General features: G+C 46.1%; 1 protein-coding gene across 2 annotated transcripts in view; it reads left to right on the top strand.

Moving 5' to 3' along the window:
- Window positions 1-5,341: 5,341 nt before the first annotated feature.
- The window catches only part of lap3 (leucine aminopeptidase 3), a 62,951-nt gene continuing 49,624 nt past the window's right edge, over window positions 5,342-18,668 (top strand). The window contains exons 1-3 of one of the 2 annotated variants that reach the window (XM_072496443.1): window positions 5,342-5,567; window positions 10,515-10,630; window positions 13,790-13,844. In XM_072496443.1, coding sequence (XP_072352544.1) covers window positions 5,457-5,567; window positions 10,515-10,630; window positions 13,790-13,844 — 282 coding nt within the window. In that variant the 5' untranslated portion in view covers window positions 5,342-5,456. The remainder of the gene's footprint in view (window positions 5,568-10,514; window positions 10,631-13,789; window positions 13,845-18,668) is intronic. The other variant, XM_072496441.1, reaches the window with a different exon arrangement.

Raw genomic sequence — 18,668 nt, forward strand, 5'->3', positions numbered from 1 at the left:
CGAAGGCCCCTTTGAGGCCGCTGGAGTTGGACGGGGCACATCGGGTGCTGGCGAAGAAGCCCCAGGCAAATGAGCCGCCAAGGCCGATGGTGGTGAGGTTCCACCGGTTCACGGACAGAGAGTGGGTCCTGAGATGGGCCAAGAAGGAGCGGAGCAGTAAGTGGGACAATGCAGAGATCCGAATATACCCGGACTAGAGCACAGAGGTTGCAAAGCGGAGAGCGGGTTTCAACCGGGCCAAAGCGGCGTTGTACCGGAAAGAAGTGAAATTCGGAATGCTGCAGCCAGCGCGACTGTGGGTCACATACAAGGGCCAACACTATTACTTTGAAACGCCTGAGGAGGCGTGGACCTTTGTACGAGCCGAAAAGTTGGACTCTAACTGAGGGTTTGTGAGGGTGGGGGGGATGTTTTGGGGTTTGATGTGTGATGGTTGTTGTATATAGGGGGTCAATTACGCGCAGGAAATGTTACATGGGCAGGGGGAGAGAGACAAGGCCATGACAGGAGCTGCGCCAGAGGGGGCGGAGCGGGCTTTGGAAAGCACGGGGTTTTTTCCCGCGCGCGGGAAGGGGAACGAAGGAATGCATATGGATTGGGAGACTCCCACGCGGGGAGGTCAATGGGACGGCGGGGGAAGCCGGGGTCAGCAGGCATCAGCTGACTTACGGGAGTGACATGGGGGAGCAAAAAAGCTAGACAGGGGTCTAGCAGGGGGGGGGGGGGAAAGGGTTGCTGCTGCACTGGCCGAAAGGGAATGGGACACAGAAGAGGTGGTCGGGACAGGGTCCCCCCTCTGGGAGACTGGAGGGTGAGGGAGGCGTGGACACGGGACTGGCCCAGAAAAGGAGATGGCTAGTCGGCGGGCCGGGGGGGGGGGGGGGGGGGGAGGAGAGAGGAGAAAGAGGGGGGTGAGAGCCCCTCCAATCCGGCTGATAACGTGGAATGTGAGGGGCCTGAATGGGCCGGTGAAGAGGGCTCGAGTGTTCGCGCGCTTAAAGGGACTGAAGGCGGACGTGGCCATGCTCCAAGAGACACATCTGAAGGTGGCGGACCAGGTCAGGTTAAGAAAGGGATGGGTAGGACAGGTATTCCACTCGGGACTGGACGCGAAGAATAGAGGGGTGGCAATATTGGTGAGAAAGCGGGTGTCATTTGAGGCCAAGACTATTGTAGCAGACAATGGAGGGCGATATGTAATGGTGAGCGGTAGGCTGCAAGGGATGTGGGTGGTGTTGGTAAACGTATACGCCCCGAACTATGATGATGCAGGATTCATGAAGCGCATGTTGGGGCGCATTCCGGACCTGGAGATAGGAGGCCTGATAATGGGGGGGGACTTCAATACAGTGTTGGATCCAGCACTGGACCGCTCCAAATCAAGAACTGGAAAGAGGCCGGCGGCGGCCAAGGTACTTAGGGGGTTTATGGATCAGATGGGGGGAGTGGACCCATGGCGGTTTGCAAGGCCGCAGGCCAGGGAATGTTTTTCATCTCCCATGTACACACAGCCTACTTCCGGATAGATTTCTTTGTTCTGGGCAGGGCGCTCATCCCGAGGGTGGAGGGGACGGAGTATTCGGCTATAGCCGTTTCGGACCATGCCCCGCACTGGGTGGAACTGGAGCTGGGAGAGGAGAGGGACCAACGCCCATTGTGGCGGCTGGATGTGGGACTGCTGGCGGACGAGGTGGTGTGTGGGAAGGTGAGGGGGTGTATCGAAAGGTACTTGGAGGCCAACGACAACGGGGAGCTGCGGGTGGGGGTTGTATGGGAGGCGTTGAAGGTGGTGATCAGGGGAGAGATAATTTCCATTAGGGCTCATAGGGAGAAGACAGAGGGTATGGAAAAGGAGAAGTTAGTGGGGGAGATTTTGAGAGTGGACAGGAGATACGCAGAGGCCCCGGAGGAAAGATTACTTGGGGAAAGACGACGGCTCCAGACGGAGTTTGACCTGTTGACCACGGGGAAGGCGGAGGCACAGTGGAGGAAAGTGCTGGGGGCGACCTACGAGTATGGGGAAAAGGCTAGTCGGATGCTAGCACACCAGCTCCGTAAGAGGATGGCAGCGAGGGAAATAGGGGGAGGCAAAGATGGAAGGGGAGCCACGGTTCGGAGTGCGACGAAAATAAACAAGGTATTCAGGCCTTTTATGAAGAGCTGTACAGATCCCAGCCCCCAGCGGGGGAAGAGGGGATGAGACGATTCCTAGATCAGCTGAGATTCCCGAGGGTGGAGGAGCAAGAGGTGGCTGGTTTGGGGGCACCAATTGGGTTGGAGGAGCTGAGTAAGGGTTTGGGGAGCATGCAGGCGGGGAAGGCCCCGGGACCGGACGGATTCCCGGTGGAGTTCTACAGGAAGTACACAGACCTGTTGGCCCCGCTACTGGTGAGGACCTTTAATGAGGCAAGAGAGGGGGGGCACCCTGCCCCCGACAATGTCGGAAGCGACAATTTCTTTGATCCTAAAGCGGGACAAGGACCCACTGCAATGTGGATCATACAGGCCGATCTTGCTCCTCAATGTGGCTGCAAAGTTGCTGGCAAAAGTGCTGGCCACGAGGATCAAGGACTGTGTCCCGGGGGTATTCCATGAGGACCAGACGGGATTTGTAAAGGGCAGGCAACTAAACACCAATGTGCAGCGGCTCTTAAACGTGATAATGATGCCATCGGAGGAGTGAGAGGCGGAGATAGTGGCAGCTATCGACGCGGAGAAGGCCTTTGACTGAGTAGAGTGGGAGTACCTCTGGGAGGTGCTGCGTAGGTTTGGGTTCGGGGTAGGGTTTATCTATTGGGTTAAGCTCCTTTACAGAGCCCCGATGGAGAGTGTAGTGACGAACCGGCGGAGGTCGGAGTACTTTCGACTGTAACGAGGGACGAGGCAGGGCTGCCCCCTGTCCCCACTGTTGTTTGCATTGGCGATCGAACCATTGGCCATGTCATTGAGGGAGTCTAATAAATGGAGGGGGGTGGTCCGAAGGGGAGAAGAGCATCGGGTGTCGCTATATGCAGATGACCTGTTGCTGTATGTGGCGGATCCAATGGAGGGGATGGTGGAGGTCATGCAGACTCTAAGGGAGTTTGGGGAGTTTTTGGGCTATAAGCTCAATGTAGGGAAGAGTGAGCTGTTTGTATTACAGGCGGGGGACCAAGAAAGAGGGATAGGGGATCTACCGCTGAGGAGGGCGGAGGGGAGCTTTCGGTATCTGGGGATCCAGATAGCCAGGAGTTGGGGGACTCTACATAAACTGAATCTGACGAGGTTGGTGGAGCCAATGGAGGAGGATTTCAAAAGATGGGACATGTTACCGCTCTCGCTGGCAGGTAGAGTGCAGTCGGTCAAAATGGTGGTCCTTCCGAGGTTTCTGTTTGTGTTTCAGTGCCTTCCCATCGTGATCACTAAGGCCTTTTTTAAGAGAGTAGGCAGGAGTATTATGGGGTTTGTGTGGGCGAATAAGACCCCGAGAGTAAGGAGAGGGTTCCTGGAACGCAGTAGGGACCGAGGAGGGTTGGCGCTGCCAAACCTGGGGAGCTACTACTGGGCAGCAAATGTGGCGATGATCCGCAAGTGGGTTATGGAGGGAGAGGGGGCGGCATGGAAGAGGATGGAGATGGTGTCCTGTAAAGGAACGAGCCTGGGGGCGTTGGTGACGGCATCACTGCCGCTCTCGCCAACAAAGTATACCACGAGCCCGGTGGTGGCGGCAACGCTAAGGATCTGGGGCCAGTGGAGACGGCACCGGGGTGCAATGGGAACATCGGTGTGGTCCCCGATCAGGGGTAACCACCGGTTTGTCCTGGGGAAGATGGACGGGGGGTTCCAGAGCTGGCATCGGGCGGGGATTGGAAGAATGGGGGACCTGTTCATCGACGGGACGTTTGCGAGCCTAGGGGCACTGGAGGAGAGGTTCGAGTTACCCCCGGGAAATGCCTTTAGATATATGCAGGTGAGGCGACAGGTGAGGGAATTCCCGTTGCTCCCGGCACAAGAAGTTCAAGATAGGGTGATCTCGGGTGTATGGGTCGGGGAGGGCAAGGTGTCGGAAATACACCAGGAGTTGAAAGAAGTTGAAGGGTAAATGGGAGGAGGAGCTGGGGGAGGAGATCGAGGAAGGTCTGTGGGCTGATGCCCTAGGTAGGGTTAATTCCTCCTCCTCATGTGCCAGGCTCAGCCTGATACAATTTAAGGTGGTCCACAGAGCGCACTTGACGGGGGCGAGGTTGAGTAGGTTCTTTGGGGTAGAGGACAGATGTGGAAGGTGCTCAGGGAGCCCGGCGAACCATGTCCATATGTTTTGGTCATGCCCGGCACTGGAGGGGTTCTGGAGAGGAGTGGCGGGAGCAATATCTCAGGTGGTGAAAGTCCGGGTCAAGCCAAGCTGGGGGCTAGCAATATTTGGAGTAGTGGACGAACCGGGAGTGCGGGAGGCGAAAGAGGCCGGCATTCTGGCCTTTGCTTCCCTAGTAGCCCGGCGAAGGATCTTGCTAATGTGGAAGGAGGCAAAGCCCCCCAGCCTGGAGGCCTGGATAAATGATATGGCTGGGTTCATAAAGTTGGAGAGGATTAAGTTCGCCTTGAGAGGGTCTGCGCAGGGATTCTACAGGCGGTGGCAACCGTTCCTAGACTATCTCGCGGAGTGTTAGAGGAAGGTCGGTCAGCAGCAGCAGCAACCTTGTGGGTGGGTGGGGGGGGGGGGGGGTGGAGGGGACATCCTGGGAGGGGGGGAAAGGGGGGGAATGCCTGGGTGGGTGGATGAGCAAGAGATAACATGAAGGGTTGGGGAAACTGGCACGTACGGGTGAGGGCCAGTGTACAAAGCTGTGTAAATATATCATTTTGCCGTGTATATATCTTGCTCTGCGCGATTTCTCGGTTTTTTTTGTTACGAGGGGGGGGGGGATTATTGTTTGTAAGGGAGAAAAATTGTGTTAAAAAACTAATAAATATATATATTTTTTTTAATGATCTTATTTGCTTTGTCATTCAATGTTACAGTTCTGCTAAGCGCTTCAGCTGACAATCTCATCTTTATACTGCTTTGCCCCTGATTTCAGCTTCTTCTTAATGAGTTGTTCATCAGAGGCCCTGGAGCTCACACCAGCACTGCTTTGTCCTGCTATGGACTCTCTTGTGCAGCTCTTGTGCAGAATATTCCCCCTGCGGTGTGACCATTCCGTGATTTCAGACAGCATGCCATGAGGGCGCTGTCCGGGGAGCAGTCAGTCTTCAGCATTGCAGGCAGCCAACCATTGGCGGCGCTATCCTGAGCGCCAGGAGTTGTAGCATTGCAGGCAGCCAGCCAGCCATTGAGGGCGCTGTCGCGGGCAGCAGCCGTCAATCGAGCAGACAGCCCGCCCTGAGGGACGCTGTGTGGGGAGCCTGCCATTGGTAGACTCCGCTGTCTTGCACGGGGCTCCCGGTGGTGGTTTGGAGTCGGTCACTTGCTGTGAGACATGTCGCTGGGTATATGCGGCAAGTCGCCGTTTCGATCCTTTCTAAGGACGGGTGTGGTTAGGAATCTACTCCGCTTGTCTTCGCTATCCCGGCCCAGCAGCAGCTCCAAGGTCCAATTTAACATTGACGGTCATTACTATGTGGTTCTGATGTATTATTAATTTTTATTGTTCTTTGGGCATTTCTTTAACCAGTTGAGGATTAAAGGAGAGCGGGTGTATTTTCCTCTGGGCTGACAACCGTTGGTCATTTCACTGGATAATACAGTATTGGCGGCCCATCGTGTCTGTACCGGTGCTGAAGCTCACAATTTAACACTCCTGCTCTTTCCCAATAGTCCTATTAATTTACCCCTTCAGTTGCCTTTTGAAAGTTACAACAAAAATTGTTTCCACCACCCATTCCACATCGCAATAACTTGTCAGGTGAAATAAAAGTTTCTTGTTGCCTCTGATTCTTTTACCAATCATACACTTGTTCCCTCTGGTTACTAAAACTTCTGCCACTGGGAACAGTTTTTCCTTATCCAAACAGTTCATTATTTTGAACACTTCTCCCAAGTATTTTCTTAATCCTTGCCTGCATGTGACTCCAGACCCACAGCCATGTGGTTGACATTTAATGGCCTTCTGAAGTAGTGTGGGAAGGTACTCCGTTGAAGGGCAATGAGAGAAGAGCAATAAAAGATGCCTACATCTCATGAAAGAAGAAAAAAATTTAAGGCGAACAGCCCCCAATTACTCCAGTCTGTTTTCATAAATGAGGTCTGTTGTCCTGAGTGCCATTTAAATCTCTCCTGCATCCTCTCTATGCACTTGACATCTGAAAGTGTGGTGCCCAGAATTAACACATTGCCCCAGCTTAGGCCTAACCAGTGCTTTATAATGCTATACCATAACTAACTTCTGTATTCTATTCCTCTATTATTAAAATCAATGACCGATATACCGTCTCTAATTGCCCTACCAATTTCATACATTCCTAGCTCTGTCCTTGAATCTCCTTTAAATCACACTATTTAGTTCATAATGTATCACTTCACATGCCCCTGCATCCTTTCACCTGCCTTTTTTCTGCCCATTTCACAAATCTGTATATGCACTGAAGCATCTTGCTATCCAAAAATAAAAGCAAATTATTGTGGATGCTGGAATCTGAAACAAGAACAGAAAATACTGGACAATCTCAGCAGGTCTGACAGCATCTATGTGGAGAGGGAAGGGAGCTAACGTTTTGAGTCTGGATGCCAGCTTTGACAAAGACTCATCCAGACTCAAAATCTTAGCTCCCTTCTCTTGCTATCCTCATTGTTTACGACATTCGAGTTTCATGGCATTTGCAAACTTAGAAATAATGTTATATATCTGAATCAGGTCATTAGTACCAGAAAAAGCCATGTTTGAACCTTGGAGAATAACGGTATATTTCCCCCAGTCAAAAGAATAGCTGTCCTGTGGCCAACCTTGTATCTATGCGACCACTGACCCATTAATCCCATGTGCTTGAATTTTGTGAGCAACTTTATGGGCACTGGTCAAATGTACATATGGAGGCACAGGGCTGACTTGGAAATATAATCTTTATTGTCACAAGTAGGCTTACATTAACAGTGCAATGATGTTACTGTGAAAAGCCCCTAGTCACCACATTCCGGTGCCTGTTCAGGTACACAGAGGGAGAATTCAGAATGTCCATTTCACCTAACAGCACGTCTTTCGGGACTTGTGGGAGGAAACCCACGCAGACACTGGGAGAACGTGCAGACTCCGCACAGACAGTGACCCAAGCCAGGAATCGAACCTGGGACCCTTGTGCTGTGAAGCAACAATGCTAATCACTGTGCTACCATATTTTTTGCTGTTTCTTCACTGTCACTGGGTCAAAGTCCAGGCACTCCCTCTGAACAGGCAGGGACTGCAGCGGTTCAAGAAGGCTGCTCACCATCACCTTCTCAAGGGTAATTAGGAATGGGCAGTAAATGCTGGCCTAGCCAGTGATGCCCACATGCCAAAAATTAATTTTTAAAAAGTGCCTTTACAAAATCCATGCTGCCTTTCATTTATAAGCCTTTATAGGAGCTGGAGTCGGCTACTTAGCCCCTAAAGCTCATTTTGCAATTGTACAATCATGGCTGATATGTGATTTAACTCCATAATCTCTTTATACCTTTGACTTAACAAAAATATATCAATCACAGATTTAATATTAACAATTGATAGATAGAATAGAACATTACAGCGCAGTAATATGATATCATGTGATATCAATTGCTGTTTGGGGAAGAGAGTTCCAAACTTCTATCACCCTTTGTGTAGAAATGTCTCCACATTTCACTCCTCAAAGGTCTGGCTCTAATTTTGAGGCATTACTCCAACATTCCCCAAACAGTGAAGAGTTTCTCTCTATCTAGCTCCCCTTAATATCTTGAAAGCTTTAATCCAAACTCCCATTCACTTTTGAAATTCTAGGGAATATAATCCTAGTTGGTGTAATGTCCTCCTAAATTAATCCATATCTAGAGTCCAGAAAATCTGGTAAATTCACGCTGCGCTCCTTCTAAGTCTAATATATCCTTCCTAAGATGTGATGCCCAGAATTGCTCATAGTACTTTTGGTGTGGTCACAGTTAGCTACATGACACCGAAGGATGCCATCTGGCTCACCGTGCCTGTTCTGGCCAAAACAGAGCTATCCAGTCAAATCCCACTTCCCAGCACTTTGCCCATAAATTATAGAAACACCTTTGCTTCCTTCCACTTTGCCAGTTTTGGATGCAACTTGTTACTTTTGTTGATCCTAATTGATGTTATAACAGGACGGGAAGATCCCAGAATGGAACCAAGGCTCAAAAGACTTAACTTTTTTTAAATTAAACATGGAGGAACAGAGTCACAGGACTGCTAATTAGCTTTAACAACAGGGAAAAGATGTTTATTAAACATGAAAAACTTGGGATTATAATACAATACTCCTTTACTCCCCACTTAGCTGAACAATTTCACACAGGTTTTAAGATTAACACGATGACAAAGTACATTTGAAACTACATTGGTCTCATTGACGCACACAATCCCTTTGATGCACACAAAATGCCTGTGGTCAAATACACACTCCACTCTGAAACCCCAGGTGAATGTCTGTGAATGCCTCCTCAGAATCCCCCAGATGTTTGTCCAAACTTTACTTCCCAAAACATGCTTTACAATCTTCTCGTAATCATGCTTGCCATTCGTGGTTTGCATTCCGAAAATCAATCCACGTTTCCCAAAAGACTCTTGTGAACAGAATTTCCACTCCACTTGTACCAGCGCATCAATTCCAAGATTGATTATTCATCTGAATAGAGTCTTGGCAAATCGCATAACTAGGGCTGTAGACGGTGCTTTAAACTGAAGAGGTGAGGCGGCGGTGGGGGGGGGGAGGCAGAGCAGAGTTCAGTTGCCGGGAAAATTAGAAAACCTAAATTAAAGGAGGAGATAGGAGTGCAGGTTAGCCATGTGACGGGTGGTTACTAGAAAATAAAGATGAAGGCCAGAACAGGCGAATTACTTTTTGCAACAAGCAATCATGAAAGATCAGAGAAATATGACAATAGAAAACAATTAAAAGCTTGGAAAACAACTGAAAGCTTTGTATCTAAATGCACGAAGCATTCGGAACAAAATTAATCAGTTAACAGCTCAAATAGAGACAAAAGGGTATGATTTGGTGGCAATTACTGAGACATGGTTGCAAGAAGACCAGGTCTGGCAGGCCTTTATGAATAACCTGTGCTGAATAACCTTTTGTGCTGTAACCTTTTTATATTACAGCGCAGTACAGGCCCTTCGGCCCTCGATGACAAAGTACATTTGTGTATAATATTCCATATGCCTTCGTAACCACCTTATTGATCTGTCCTGCAACATTCAGAGATCTGTGGAAAGCACCTTAAGATCCTTCACTTCCTCTGTACATTTCAGCATCCTCCGTTTTATTGTATTTTCGTTTGCCATGTTTGGCCTCCCCTCACTTCTCAAAGTTGAAATACATTTGCCACTTTTCTGCCAATCTGCTGCAGTTTTCAGCTTCCCTCCTCACTATCAACCATGCAACCAAGTTTTGCAAACTTCCTGATCATGTTTCCTACATTTGAGTCCAAATTATTAATATATACCACAAAAAACAGGACCTCGTACTGAGCCCTGCTCAGTCTCAATTGGAAAAGGTGGTGATTCCTGGTATTAGAGGACGAGAAATGCCCTAACAATAATTATAGGGTGGGATTCTCCGGCTGCCTCCACCTACTTGTGACAATAAAGATTATTATTATTAGTATGTTAGTCTTAATTGCAAGGGGTTGCAGTAAAAGAGTATGGAAGCCTCAGTACAATTATATGGAGCATCGATGGGACCATATCTGGAGTACTATCTACAGTTTTAGTCTCTCTAAGGAAGGACAACCTTCTCTAGAGAGTTGTAGTTAAAGATTAATTTCTATGGATGTCCTGAGGAGAGAAATTGACTGGAGTGGACCTATGTTCTCTGGAGTTTATAAGAATGAGTGCAAGGTAATCTAATTGAAATATATAAAATTCTTAGAGGGCTTAATAGGGTAAATGGTAAGAGGCTGTTTTCCCTGATTGAAGAGTCTAGTACTAGGGATTATAGTCTCAATATTAGGAAGTTGGCTATTTAGAATTAAGATGAGAAATTCTTTCATGAGAGAGTTATGAACCTTTGGAAGGCTCTCAGTCTGAATATATTCAAGACTGAGAGCACTGGGGTTTTCAACTCTAAGCGAATTATGGGATATGAGGATAGGACAGGAAAGTGGAGTTGATGTAAAATTTCAACCGTGATCTTTTTGAATAGTGGAGCAGGCTTCAGGGGGTGTCTGGCCTACTCTTGACTGAACATTTGATCTGTCTTTGTGTCTCTTTCAGCTCTGTCAATTTTATGTCTTTAACATACCCTTTATTATGTGAAAAGTGTTGTATGAAGACAAATGTTATTGTTGTCGGTAATGCAGTTTGTAAAATTATAGTAAATTATGTTTAATTTTTATTCCTGTGTAGGGACTGGTTCTTGGTGTGTATGAGGGAGAGAGAGGGGATGGCTCGGTTCAGTTTACAAATGCAGGGGATGTTTTTAATAATTCAACATCTGGAAGGCTTAAAGAACTTCTGACCATGTAAGTGCAGTATGAAAAATAAATTGGAGATAGAAGAATAATGGATTAATTTATTAATTGTACATTTGTAAAAGCGTTTCCATTTTTGAAGGACTTTTTACAAAAAAATCATACATTTTTAAAAACTGCATATTGATTTGTTTTCACTGAAATAGTCACTTCAATGATTTTTAATTTGAGAATGTGAAATTTGTTATGAGGCACATCGTATATAATTTTGTATTTTGACTGCACATATTGTTGCATTAAAATAAATGCAGGCATACATAATATACAACGGTTGCTTTGTTCTGGGTTGCAATAGAATGGGTCAGTTTTAACACGACCTGGCCACTGGGCAGCAGGGCAGTTAAAAATGAGAATAACAGTTACCTGCTCAAATCTTGACTGTTTCTCACAGTTTGCAGTGTAACCTACAGTGGCCTGCAAGCAGAAGAGGCCCAAAGCAGGCCTTATTTATTTGGGGATGAAATTTCATAATGGCCCTAAGTGAGTTGGAACTTTTCTCTTGAGGTAAGAAGCACATCTGCAGCCCGTCTGAAGGTAGAAGATCGAAAACTTTTATTTGTGGGGCCAGGAGGAACAGGAGTGCTCCTCTGGGTTCTACTCGCCTGCATTTCCATGAGACCCTCCCAAAATTCCTTCCCTGCCACTCACATGGAAGTTTATGGTGATCTTTGGCTTCGCAGTCTTTGCCTGCCTGCCAACGTCTGTTGTGGCTGGAAGGTGCATTGATAGCATTTAAATAAGACCAGATGCGGAGAATTACTACAGACTTCTTCTGCCTGTTGGGTAGGAAATTAACTTGGTTAATATCTGTTCTGGTATTTAAAAATGGATAGCTAACATATGAATTTCAAAATATATAATCTTCAAATGTGAAAATAAAGCTCTGAATTTGTATTGCTCCTTATCTCTCTCAAATACAGTAAATCACTTAAGTGTTGTGATTTGTGAGGCAACCATTGTACATCTAGTAAGATTCCTTAAAATGAAGAACCCTAATGTTATCCCTTTCTCCAAACCCAATTGCTGCAAATCAGGGCCTATAAGACAACCAGATGTATAAGCCAACCCCATTTTTACGGTCTTCAAAATCATGTTTTCACATCTACTCGCCGTACAAGTCTTTTTCAGCCACAACATACTCATGTTACTAGTTAGCCTCAATTTTTCTCCATACAAATTCATGTTTTACTTATGGGATCGAGCAAGCAATACAAGGGTGCGTGGGAATTTTAAGACATGCTCACTGTTTGTGTCGGAAGCAGGTGACATTTAGAAATGGCGACCACTCACTCCCAAGCCAGCAGTTTGATTTTATACTCTTGTGTTTCAGTAAATGTTTGTTTTCGGAGGAACCTTTTGGGGCTTCAGAAGTCCACTTGTATTCCGACAGCTATGGCAAGCCAATTTTCTCTAGTCCAGTCTCCCATCCACTATCTCTTCAGCTTCAACTCATTCAAAACTCTGCTTCCCATGTTCTAGCTCACGCAAGTCCTGTTTAACCTGTCAACCTTTTTGCTTGCCTTTTGGTCAAGCAAGATCTTAAATTAAAAATTCACATCATTGTGTTAAAGTCCTTTCATGTCATGGCATTGCCATACCATATCTCTGTAACATCCTAATTAACCCTGTACCTCTGACTCCTTTTGCATCACAACCATACCTTCAGCCTTGATCCCACCTTGTCCATCTCCCTCTCCTCTAAGACTTCTCACAGCACTTAGATTTGACTCAGGTTTTTCCTTCTCAATATATGATTTGAGTCTTTGTCCATTTTTGATTATCCATCTGTGAAGTACTTTTGGATGTCTTTTTCTGCATTAAGGATGAAATTCTACAGCCCTGACACGGTGATGGCAGTAGGGACGTCGATTGTGGCACGCCGTTTAAAACTCAATCATTGAATTCAGTGGGACCAGAAAATCCCATCCTGTCAGCATAAAATTCCACCCCTAGTATTTTAGATAAATAGCAGTTGGTTTGTTGTAATATGTTTTGAATTGTTTGCAGGCGAACCTTTAGCTGAGGCATTGGGAGTTAACTTGCTTCACTCCAAATATTGTCATGGAATGTAAGCGGACAGGACCTGTTTAACTTTCCATTCAAACAATGGCACCCCAGCAAATCAGCAGTCTTCTACACTGCACTGATCTTAAAATAATAATCTTTATTATTGTCACAAGTAGGCTTACATTAACACTGCAATGAAGTTACTGTGAAAATCCCCCAGTCGTCACACTCCGGCGCCTGTGCAGGTACACTGGGAGAATTCAGAATGTCCAATTCATCTAACAAGCGCTTCTTTCGGAACTTGAGAGAGGAAACCGGAGCACCCGGACGAAACCCACGCAGACATGTTGAGAATGTTCAGACTCCGCACGGACAGTTTCCCAAGCAGGGAATCGAACCCGGGTCCCTGGTGCTGTGAAGCAACAGTGCTAACCACTGTGCTACCATGCCGCCCTGATTTTAGCCAGGCTTAAAGAGTAGAGGCTCCGTAGTGGGTCTTGAATTCCAACTCTCTGAAGTGAACCATGATGAAATATACAACATATTGATTTAGCTGTTTGTGTAACATTTCATGATGATCTGTTCAAAATTATCTTTTCAGGAAACCAAGGGATGAGGTTATCAGTTAAAAGGGGCGAGTAAGAGAAGTGTGGTGATATAAAGAATTGTTGCCTTAACCAGAGAGCGAAGCATGTTGTCAAGAGCTTAGGTTTATAAATTCTATACCATTAGTTTCTGGTCAATGTTTTCCTTCCTGTGCAACTGGCACGTTCATAGAATTCTAGCACGGGAAACAATAAAATGCTTCATGGAGATGATGGGATACTGAACAGGATCAAGGAGAAGAATTAGGTAAGATGGCCAAAGGTGAAGTTGAAGGAGATGGCTTTTGCAGAGTTCATGTAGGACTGATTTATCAAGATGAGTTGGTTTAGGGATTGAATATAAATCCAAAATGTCTGCAGTGCAGAAGATAGCGAGCGGGTGGCAGGCATAAGTAGGCCTCTGAGCGGAAGGTAGAGTAGAATCTGGGGCCAGTAGATGATCCAGCGGTGGAGCAAGGATTTGGAGGGATTTATATGGCAAAATATCAGCCTTTTTGTACTCCAGCTTCTATTGAAGATTATTGATGTTTTTCTTTAGATCGGGACCTGCACTTAAAAAAGGAAGAAGTCGCATATTTTATGGGCTGCATCAGGTATAATTTTAGACTAAATATATTTCATACTTTTTTCAAGTTAATGTGGGAACGTTAATTTTACTGATGTTAGTAATAAGTTGAGATAGATAACATATTACAAATGATAACTGGTATAATTCTAATATGGAATTGCAGTCAGAATTTAAATCCAGAACCAAGTCAATAATGTATCATCCCATAATCTAATTAGCAAACAAGTAGAAATTGCATAATTTGAAACATAGTAAATTATAGTACTGCAATCTGAAAAATGATATGAAGTTAAATACTGGTCAAAAACTGAACGAATAAATGCATTAAAATTTTGTTACACTTTGGAAACATGGTCAAGCTTGATTTCGATCATCGCAGTAAACTTGGTTTCTGTTGGAAAACAAAGCAGTTGTACATCTGAATCGTCCCACCAATTAATTTGGATTTGTAAGATAGTTTCAATAATGGTAACCATGAAGCTATCGAGAATTGTTGTAAAAACATTTGGTTTACTAATGTCCTTTAGGAAGGGAAGGAAATCTGCCATCCTTATCTAGTCAGGCCTAAATTTGACGCCAGATTCACAAGATTCACAAGACTCTTAACTTTCTCTGAAATGGCCAAGCACGTCATTCAGTTGCAAGGGCAATTAAGAATTGGCAACAAATACTGGTCTGCCAGTGACGCCTACATTCCACAAAGTAATTTTTAAAAAGATTTGCAAACTCCTAATGGCCAAACTTTCAGCTTGCACCCACTGCTCTTTCATCTACTTTGCTACTCACCCAGTTCCATTCTTATCTATTTAACCAGAGCATGAGAATCAACTGCATTCGTTTCTCATCCTACTCCCGCTTCTGGCATCTCCCAAGGTCTATCCTTGGCCTCTCCTGTTTCTCATCTCTATGCTGCCCCTTGGTGATATCATCCAAAAAACACAGTGCAAGCTTCCATGTTCACACTGACTACATCCAGCTCTACCTCACCACCACCGCTCCACTGTCTGTAAATTGTCAGACTGCTTGTATGACATCAAGTACTTCATGAGCACAAATTTGCTCCAATTAAATATTGGGAAGACCAAGCCATTGCCTTTGGTCTTCACTAGCCACGGCTCCATCCTTCTCTTTGGCAACTGTCTGAGACTGAATCAGTCTGTTCACAACCTTGGTGTCATACTTGATCCTGTGATGGAATTCCAACCTAATTTCTGCACTGTCACTGATAACAATTACTTCCATCTCCAAAAGTTATCCAACTCTGCTCTTTCTTCAACTCATCTGCTGTTGAAACACTCATCTTTGCCTAATCTCTAGACTTAAGTTCCAATGCAAACTTGACTGGTCTTCCATGTTCTACTTTCCATAAACCTGAGATCACCCAGTGCTCTATTGCCTGTGTCCTAACACACACTAAATTCTGTTCATCCATCACCTACATTAACTTTCGATTAAAAAAACATCTTGATTTTAAAATTTGCATCCTTGTTTTCAAATCCCTTTGTGGCCTGATCCCGCTCCATCCAGCTCGTAATCCTCGAGGTATCTACACTCCTCCACTTCGGCCTCTTGAACAACTCATTTAAATTGCTCCATCATTGCTTCAGTTACCTAGGGTCAAAGCTCTGGAATTCCCTCCCTAAACCTCCTGGAATCTCTACAGTGCAGAAGGAGGCCATTCGATCCACCAAGTCTGCATCAATCCTGTGAAAGAGCACCCTATGACTGCAACCCCATAACCCCATCTAACCCGTACCTGGATACTAAGGGGCAATTTAGCATGGCCAATCCACCTAACCTGCACATCTTTGGACTCCAACTCCCAACCTCTTTTTTTTCCTTTAAAATTCTCCTTGATACCTACTTCTTTGATCAAACTTTTTGTCATCTACCCTAATCTTTCTTTATGTAGCCACCATCAAATTTTGTTTTATAACACACCCGGCAAGTGTTTTGAGAAGTTTTATTTTGTTAAAGGCGCTTTGTAAACATAAGTATCAATTCAGGTTTATTGTACATCATTTTGTGGCACATTCAACCACCTTAAACAACCTGGCTGCCCCTTTTAATCAACCTTTTTAATCCTCTGCCTACCTAGGTTTCAAAATCTGTTGCTCCAACCACTTTTAAAAAATCTATTTTTAGTAGGGTATTTGCAAGTTTTTATAATAATAACAATAGCAGCGACATAAACATGGTGCAATAAACATTTCCACCCCATCACAATCTTCACACACCCTGACCATAACATTGACCCTCTTAAGGCGAACTTTATTTTCTCGAGACTGAGAAACCCAGCCATGTCACTAACCCAGGTCTCTACACTCGGGGGCTTTGAGTCCCTCAACATTAATAAAATCCGTCTCCGGGCTCCCAGGGAGGCAAAGGCCATGACGTCGGCCTCATTCGCCCCCTGCACTCCCGGCACTTACGACACTCTAAAGATCGCCACCTCCGGACTCGGCACCATCCGTGTTTTGAGTACCGTGGACATTGCCTCAGCGAAACCCTGCCAAAACCCTCTAAGCTTCGGGCATGCTCAAAACATGTGATTTGCTGGGTTTCCCGCGCACCTCGCACACCTGTCCTCTACCCCAAGAAACGTGCTCATCCGGGCCACTGTCATGTGTGCCCGGTGGACTATCTTGAATTGCATTAGGCTAAGCCTGGCACATGATGAGAATGTATTAACCCTGCTTCGGCATCCGCCCACAGACCCACCTCTATCTCTCCTCCGAGCTCGCCCTCCCACTTGCTCTTAAGCTCCTCCACCAGAGTTTCCTCTGCATCCAAAAGTTCCTGGTAAATATCTTGATACCTTCCCCTCTCCCACCCAGGTACTGGAGACTACTCTGCCTGTATCCCCTGTGGCAGCAGCAGCGGGAAGGCCGGAACCTGCCTTCTCAAGAAGTCTCACACCTGCAAATACCTAAACCGATTCCCTGCTGGCAATTCAAATTTATCTTCCAAGGCTTTCAAGCTGGGGAAGCTCCCGTCTATAAATAGATCCCCCACCCTCCTAATTCCTGCCCTTTGCTATCTCCGGAACCCACCATCCAGCCTACCCGGTACAAACCGATGATTATTATAAATCGGGGTCTAAACCGATGCACCCTCCACTCTCTTAGATTTCCTCCACTGACCCCAGATTCTCAGAGCCGCCACCACCACCGGACTTGTAGAGTATCGGGCTGGCGAGAACGGAAGAGGTGCCGAAATCAAGAGGGCTAAAAGGAGTCATGAAATATCTTTAGCAAACACGGTTAAGGAAAATCCCAAAGCCTTTTATTCATATATAAGGAGCAAGAGGGTAACTAGAGAAAAAGTTGGCCCACTCAAGGACAAAGGAGGAAAGTTATCCGTGGAGTCAGAGAAAATGGGTGAGATTCTTAACGAGTACTTTGCATCGGTATTCACCGAGGAGATGGACATGACGGGTGTTGAGGTTAGGGATAGATGTTTGATTACTCTAGGTCAAGTCGGCATAAGGAGGGAGGATGTGTTGGGTATTCTAAAAGGCATTAAGGTGGACAAGTCCCCAGGTCCGGATGGGATCTATCCCAGGTTACTGAGGGAAGTGAGAGAGGAAATAGCTGGGGCCTTAACAGATATCTTTGCAGCATCCTTGAACACGGGTGAGGTACCGGAGGACTGGAGAATTGCTAATGTTGTCACCTTGTTTAACAAGGGTAGCAGGGAAAATCCAGGTAATTATAGACCGGTGAGCCTGACGTCAGTGGTAGGGAAGCTGCTGGAGAAGATACTGAGGGATAGGATCTATTCCCATCGACTAGACTAGAAGGGCTTGCTAGACTAGTAGGGCTTGAGGTTCATTAGGAGGAGGTGTTAGCAATTCTGGAAAGTGTGAAAATAGATAAGTCCCCTGGGCCGGATGGGATTTATCCTAGGATTCTCTGGGAAGCTAGGGAGGAGATTGCTGAGTCTTGGCTTTGATCTTTAAGTCATCTTTGTCTACAGGAATAGTGCCAGAAGACTGGAGGATAGCAAATGTTGTCCCCTTGTTCAAGAAGGGGAGTAGAGACAACCCCGGTAGCTATAGACCAGTGAGCCTTACTTCTGTTGTGGGCAAAGTCTTGGAACGGTTTATAAGAGATAGGATGTATAATCATCTGGAAAGGAATAATTTGATTAGAGATAGTCAACACGGTTTTGTGAAGGGTAGGACGTGCCTCACAAACCTTATTGAGTTCTTTGAGAAGGTGACCAAACAGGTGGATGAGGGTAAAGCAGTTGATGTGGTGTATATGGATTTCAGTAAAGCGTTTGATAAGGTTCCCCACGGTAGGCTACTGCAGAAAATACGGAGGCATGGGATTCAGGGTGATTTAGCAGTTTGGATCAGAAATTGGCTAGCTGGAAGAAGACAAAGGGTGGTGGGTGATGGGAAATGTTCAGACTGGAGCCCAGTTACTAGTGGTGTACCACAAGGATCTGTTTTGGGGCCACTGCTGTTTGTCATTTTTATAAATGACCTGGAGGAGGGCGTAGAAGGATGGGTGAGGATGGGCAGATGACACTAAAGTCGGTGGAGTTGTGGACAGTGCGGACGGATGTTACAAGTTACAGAGGGACATAGATAAGCTGCAGCGCTGGGCTGAGAGGTGGCAAATGGAGTTTAATGCAGAAAAGTGTGAGGTGATTCATTTTGGAAGGAATAGCAGGGAGACAGAGTACTGGGCCAATGGTAAGATTCTTGGCAGTGTGGATGAGCAGAGAGATCTCGGTGTCCATGTACATAGATCCCTGAAAGTTGCCACCCAGGTTGAGAGGGTTGTTAAGAAGGCGTACGGTGTGTTAGCTTTTATTGGTAGAGGGATTGAGTTTCGGA

This window comes from Scyliorhinus torazame, chromosome 3, assembly GCF_047496885.1.
Source record: "Scyliorhinus torazame isolate Kashiwa2021f chromosome 3, sScyTor2.1, whole genome shotgun sequence".
Taxonomy (NCBI): domain Eukaryota; kingdom Metazoa; phylum Chordata; class Chondrichthyes; order Carcharhiniformes; family Scyliorhinidae; genus Scyliorhinus; species Scyliorhinus torazame.